We start from the raw sequence: 6,561 nt of genomic DNA on the forward strand, positions 1-6,561 counted from the left end.
CATAGGATTTGGACTATCATGCAACATTAGAGTATAACCCAACCTTTTACGACTAGCTCTTGAAATAGTGAGGCACACCAAGGACACTGAAGGTCCTTACATGCTTACTTCCACAATCCTATAGGAAGGATTTTCATCATTTCCAAGAGGGAAAGGGCAAAGTGGAAGGTGAATGCAAAATTGAAATAGGAGTTGAACTTCAAAGTGAACTCATTGTATGATGTTGTGTAATGACAAAACCCAAAAGCTAGGGTAATAAGATAAGACTAACAAGCTCCCATTCTCAAGGAAGAACACAAAAAATATGGCTTAGCTAGTCAAATAGGCATCTTCAACCAACAGAAATATCGCAGTATCTATAACTTGGAGGAGATGGTGACATTGGAAGAATCAGTCAGAAAAATAATAGAACAATGCAATCTTGCTAAGTACCTAGAGAAGTTGGGCCAAGACATAGATCATAGCAAATGCACCAAATTTTTGAAAACTTTTGATGTCCAAAAGAATAGTGGCACAATGACAAATAGAGAAAGAGATGCCACTAGGAGGGTGGAAGTCAAACTTAGCCTGGAGGCCATGGAGAAGGCCTTTTGGTTAGTGGAGAAGCCAAAAAAGAGGCCGAAGAGAGATGTCTATGGGATGTTAGGAATGGATAAGAAGAAATTTTACACAAATGACAAAATCAACTTGTCTGATATTCCCAAGCCCACTATCAGACTACAAGTGAAGATGGTCTACACTCTCTTCTCAAATCAAAGATATAACATCCTTATGAACAAAATAAGAGTTCCCTTACTTGAAAGGGTTGCAGCAAATATATTGGATGAGGTAAACTAGAATGCTTATGTCCAAAAAACAATTCAAGCATCGGTAAAGATGCTAGCGACAACTCCAAGGACAAGAAGAGGAGAGTCTGCAGATAAACAATGTAATCGGAGAGAAAAAAACTTGCATCCAAGGAATCGACCATATGGTTTGGAGGGGTGATGACTACCATTATACAAGAAGCCATAGGGGAGGTGGAAAGAGAAGTAGTGGAGGATATCCCTAAATAATCACCAATCTAAGAAGAGCATCCCTCTCCCACTCCAATGATCCCTCTTGCTTTATTCTAAATAGGAAATTTGTAGGAAGAAAAACTCAATAGAGTTCACTAGGAGAAGACAGAACAAGTTGTTAAGAAGAGAAAAGCCAACTGCCAAACTCAACAAAAAGAAACTTCAAGCGAGAGGATAGTTAGTGAACGAGGGGAGTGGGGCCCTCTACCATCAAGCTATGGAGAAAGAAGAATCATGTCGAGAATACCAAGCAAAAGATCGAAGCCATAGTAGAAGGGGGCAAAGACCCAAAAGCTGCCCAAGAAGAATCAAGAAGACTATAAGAAAAATACAAAAAGAACGGGAGGAAGAAGATGAGCGCTTGCGGAGACTGGAAGAGGAGTCAAAAAGATTTGAAGGAGAATGTAAAAAGAAACAAGAGAAAGAGCAAGAAAGGTTGAGAAGACAGGAGGATGAGTAGCTGGCTCTTGCTATTAAAAGATCTATATAGCAATTTTCTTGATTTGAAGAGCTAGCCATGCAAATCCCAAATCATGGAGACATTACCTAGAAAAAGTGCTACCACCAAAAGGGACGGAACAAAGGCTTGTGGTAATTGGCAAGGGAAAGGATCCCCTACACCCACCTCCAATAGTCATGGTCAGCACGGTCACTTCAATGCAAGGAACCACAAAAGGACAGTCAATGAAAGTAACATCATGGCTTGGGTGTGGTATCTCATAAGCAAAGTGCAACAACTTGTACCTACACCGAGTGAAGGAGCTCCACTTGTAGGAATCAAAAGGCTAGGAATAGCTTATGTGGAATCACACCAAGGGTCAAAGATACCCCACCTTGAAGTATCCACTACTTTGTTACCCTCAGGAATGCGCAACATAGAAGAGTATAATGAGCTAGTGAAAGAACTTCACAGCCAACATGACAAGATGAATGACGAAAGAAAGGCCACACTTGCCGAGCTAGACAAAGAAAGAAATGCCTTTACCTCACCTTTACAAACTATCGACTAGAAAAAAAAAGGTAGACGACCATAATAACCAAGGAAGTAATTGCATTAAAAGAGGCCTTAAAGGCAAGGCATGGTGAATAAAGTCAATGAGACTTGTATGATGAATAAAGGGAGAGTTGCATTGCTTTAGAGAAACAATGCACTCTCACATCTCAAGGATAGGAGACACTTTGAGGAAGAGGTCAATGGCTTAAAGAAACAAAGAGAACAGCTATCCAAAGAACTACAAGAGACAAAGGCACAAGGTGAGCAACAAGCAAGGAAAAAGATGGTGAAGCTTCAAAACAAGTTGCAGGAGACACTCTCCAATCAAGAGTGGCTGAAACAATAGAAAGTGTGCCAAAACTGAGAGAACAAATAAATGAGTACATTATGGCAAGAGCAAGAGTAAGTAATCACTACCCTTGCACAATACCATGATGATAGGATTAAAGATTTAGCTTACCACCTGGTACATTTAGAGAATGAACACATTATGGCAGAAAGCAAAGCTGAAGTTGTGGAAAAGGATGCTTTTGTAGCAAAATTCCTTCTTGAACATAGTACTAAATGTCACCCAAACAAGAGACGAAGAGATGATTAATGAACTCAAAAGGAAATTAGAGTTGGCAAGGAGAGCACTTAAACATGGACTCCATGCTAAGGCATCCAAACCTAGCACCAACTTAGGTGTAGGGGAACAAAGAGCTCATTTCATCATGGTTGGATTATCCATGTAGGAACTTGAATTGCTAGGGTTTGGGGAGCAACAGCAGTAAGAAAATCCTCCCCTTAAGGAGCCAAGAGAGCCAATACATAAAGAGGGGCCGGACTTTGAGCAAGACTATGATGAGGAGGAAGAGTCATGTAATATTTCCGTTTGAAATATTACTAGACCAACCTCCCGCACATCGTAAATTCGTGAAAAGATTATCTCCATTTCCGGTAGTTGATTTATGATCATACGCGAGAAAAGGAGTACTCCGCATTGGTAAATCGGGACCGAGGAATCATGACCTCTCTATTGGCAAAGCAAGCCCGAGGGTTCAAATCCGCAATTCACACGTAAACACCCTCTTGGGAGGGGCAAAATGGATATTATTAAAGAATTTTTTTTTATTTTTCCCTTTCCCCCAGCCGATGCACGGCTGGAGGAGAGGGAGTGTGGGAGGATGGGCTTGGTGGAGTCGTGGGCTGCATGAGGAGGGGGGAAGCCATGCAGTGGCCACGTGGTGGAGCTCTCCTCTCCCCCCCCCTTGGCCTATAAAACCCCCTCCCCAGGGGGTAAGGAGGGAGGCTAAAAAAAAAAAGAGATGCAACAATTTTATCCCAACATTATCCTCTTGACCTCCTCCCAAGAGGGAGTTTACCTATGGTTATGCGGGTTATTTAAACCTCGGTCCCATTTTGCCAGTGGAGAGGTCATGATTCCTCGGTCCCGATTTACCAATGCGGAGTACTCCTTTTCTCGCGTACGATCATAAATCAACTACCAAAAATGGAGATAATCTTTTCACGAATTTACAATGTGCGGGAGGTTGGTCTAGTAATATTTCAAACGGAAATATTACAAGTCACGTAAACCAAGTCCCGCCACTACAAACACAAGCACAAATAGAAGAGTAAGCTGATGAAACCATTACCTCAACCACTAAAGTGGCTTCCATAATCCGAGCCACTAAAGTGGCTTGCAGAAACTTTTGCCACAAATTACAAGACTACTACTAAAGCCACGTCCACTTATTCTTGTTGGTCAAAATATCCTTGTTTTGGGTCAAATTACTTTCTTTTGTTTATGTCATATGGGTTCGATAAAATGGATTCATTATTTTTGTTGATTGTTTGTGTTCTATAGATTTGGAAAATTGGTTCCAATGGATTCATGAGAAGAGTTCCCATGGGATTGATGGCTCTCACTTTTGATCCAGCTTGATATCATTAACATATGCTCTATCAATATGTTGGGTTCATGGAAGAATAAATAATTGAGACTACATTAAGCATGATATTAGGCAATGGTTAACTACAACTTACCTCTAGAAGAGGTAGATTGCCACATGATCAAAAATGTTTCATGCACCATCATTTTGCATGGAACCAAAACTATTTTGATGATAAGGGCATAAAAGGTCCTTGAAACTAACAACTGATGTCTAACATATTGGATGAAAGACTTATTACATAGAAATACCAACTTAAAACATGATTTAGTAATTTTCATGTTCTATGATAAATTTTCCTAACACGTCTTGTGCTAGCAACCTTGTTTACTTAATGGGCATCAATGCTAGCTTGATTAGTATGAGACACTAGAAACACATCGAAGTCTTTAGTGAAATACCGCTCTTACTACAAGGGGTCTGAGTTTATCAACATAGCATTTACATGATCTTAGGTTTGATGCTCAATGATAGAACTATGCCTTTAGATCTAAAATACTACATGAGGTCGAAAAACCCAAATGCATTATATTGTACATGGCTAAAGTGCATAGAGGTATAATAAATCATGACCTTAACCAAATTGATGCATACTAACCTCATAAAAGATAGGGATGGCTTAATGATCATTCGTGATTTCTGCAAGAAAAAAGAGAAATCTTAAAAAAGCTTAAGATGAAAAAAAATACAATGAAAATTCACAACTAAAATGAATAGATTACTTGAATTGTAGCTTCTAGTACAAATACAAAGTTAAGATATTTTAAAATAGCTCCAAGGGTTGTTGCATGTTACAATTTCATTCACATTAAGAATATTATCCTATTTTCCATTGTAAAATGAACATTAATGAGTTGCAAAATTTTGAAGGTAAACCGTCATGGTACTATCCTTTATAAGATAATTGTAAATGAGAAGTTTCCCGAAATATTTAAAATGTATATGTGTCTATCATGTAGAAGATGCATTTTCAAAAAAACTTTAGATGACTATCAAGTTAAGTTACTGATGAAGTGAAGTCTTTTGATACACACTTAAAAAGACTCCCTTAATGCTTAAAATTTCTCAATCAAGTTCTTAATGTATGATCTAATCTGCAGTATTGGAGGCGTGAAGTTTCTCGACTAAAAGTTGAAGCAACATTACTGGAACAGAGGAACAGGTTAGAGTTGTGGTGGTTGTGATACTTCCACATTCTAATTTAATATTGAAAATAATTTCATGATGATAAACATGCATAATATATTATAGAAATATATTTTTGGAATTAGTGCTCATGTATAATATGTTATCAAATATATTTCCTAGAAGTAGTGTTTTCTAGTAGGGGTATGTGTGATAATTATTTAAAACTTGTCTTCTATTAAAACATATAAAGACACATGCTTGGAGAAAACTTGGGATGCATGCAAATCATGGATTTGCAAACACTCGAAGGTCAGCTTGAAAGTAGCCTTAATAGAATAAAATCAAGGAAGGTGAGTCAAAGCTTGCTTCTATGACCATTGTTTTTTAATTGCAAAGCCAATTGTGCCCCTAAGATTTGGATATAATTTTTGTATCATTATTGCAACAGATAGAAATGCTTGTTGAACATTTTCATCAATTCTATGAAAAGGTAAGTTTTGATCTTTTCTTATTAGTCACTTAATGAGAGAGTAAATAATTATAATAATGAGGTATTATTATGCTTACTTGGAGCATCTTTAATCTATATTAGAATTAGAAAGCAAGAAAGAAAAATGTAGGTTGATGATAACTCTTGTGTATTATTGGCCACAAAAAAATTAAAAGGGGTGGGTCACCTACACTTGATGATTATTTAGTATCTTTCCTCATGCAGGATCGTGTTCTTTCTCAAGAAAATGAGCTTCTTAGATGCATGGTAAGACAATGGAAAACCTTCCTTTGTGTGAATTCAGTCCATCATTATTTGATTTTGTGATGGTAATAGCCATGGGGAATATACTTTAATGTGATTTGTGACTTTTGATAGCTTGCAAATTTTTCCATGAAATCACACAGCGTGATGGCCTTGAGCTATTCAAATATACAAGATTGCTCAAGCCCCAACAAGATTGCATCAGGGTAAAATTCAAGCTCTCTAGCACAAAATGAATCAAGCTCCACCGTACCTGAAACAACCCTTCATTTGGGTCATTTCACAAGATTTTAATTATCATTAACTACTATGTAACGACCAACTCATTCTAGATTCTCATAATATGATTAGCATGAGAGTTTCATCCAGTATTTTCACAATATGATTAGCATGAGAGTCCCATACTTATCATGTGAGACAAAAAACCTTTTTTTTATAATTCTATTGTAAGTATTTCCTAGTACCAATAAATTATTGTTACTTTATTAGCATAGACTTGTATAGAAAAAGAGAATAGAGAACTAGATGTGAAAATTGTAGAAACTCAAAAAGAAGTAAAAGATGGGAAAAATAGATGAAGAGGCCTCAATGTATTCATGTGCTAAGTGAAAACAAGTACCATACATCCTTTTATGTGGAAGTATGAATGTGCTATCTTGATAGATCTTGTTCAAGTATCACCTCATGTAAAAT

At 37.4% G+C, this 6,561-nt stretch overlaps 1 protein-coding gene across 6 annotated transcripts in view; it reads left to right on the forward strand.

Moving 5' to 3' along the window:
* The window catches only part of LOC148029998 (uncharacterized), a 118,883-nt gene extending 112,533 nt beyond the window's left edge, over positions 1-6,350 (forward strand). For 2 of the 6 annotated variants that reach the window (XR_015692119.1, XR_015692120.1), the window contains exons 8-9: positions 5,087-5,148; positions 5,365-5,438. Coding sequence is in view for 2 of the 6 variants with exons in the window: in XM_087686274.1 (XP_087542400.1) it covers positions 5,087-5,148; positions 5,365-5,464; positions 5,563-5,604; positions 5,830-5,871; positions 5,983-6,078 (342 nt within the window). In the remaining 4 variants the exon portion in view is untranslated. Of the gene's footprint in view, positions 1-5,086; positions 5,149-5,364; positions 5,465-5,562; positions 5,605-5,829; positions 5,872-5,982 lie in introns of those variants that run through there. The other 4 variants (XM_087686275.1, XM_087686274.1, XR_015692121.1 and 1 more) reach the window with 4 other exon arrangements.
* Positions 6,351-6,561: the final 211 nt, after the last annotated feature.

Source organism: Lygodium microphyllum, chromosome 10 (genome assembly GCF_053477565.2).
Source record: "Lygodium microphyllum isolate KBCC chromosome 10, Lygodium_microphyllum_v1.1.10, whole genome shotgun sequence".
Classification (NCBI taxonomy): Eukaryota; Viridiplantae; Streptophyta; class Polypodiopsida; order Schizaeales; family Lygodiaceae; genus Lygodium; species Lygodium microphyllum.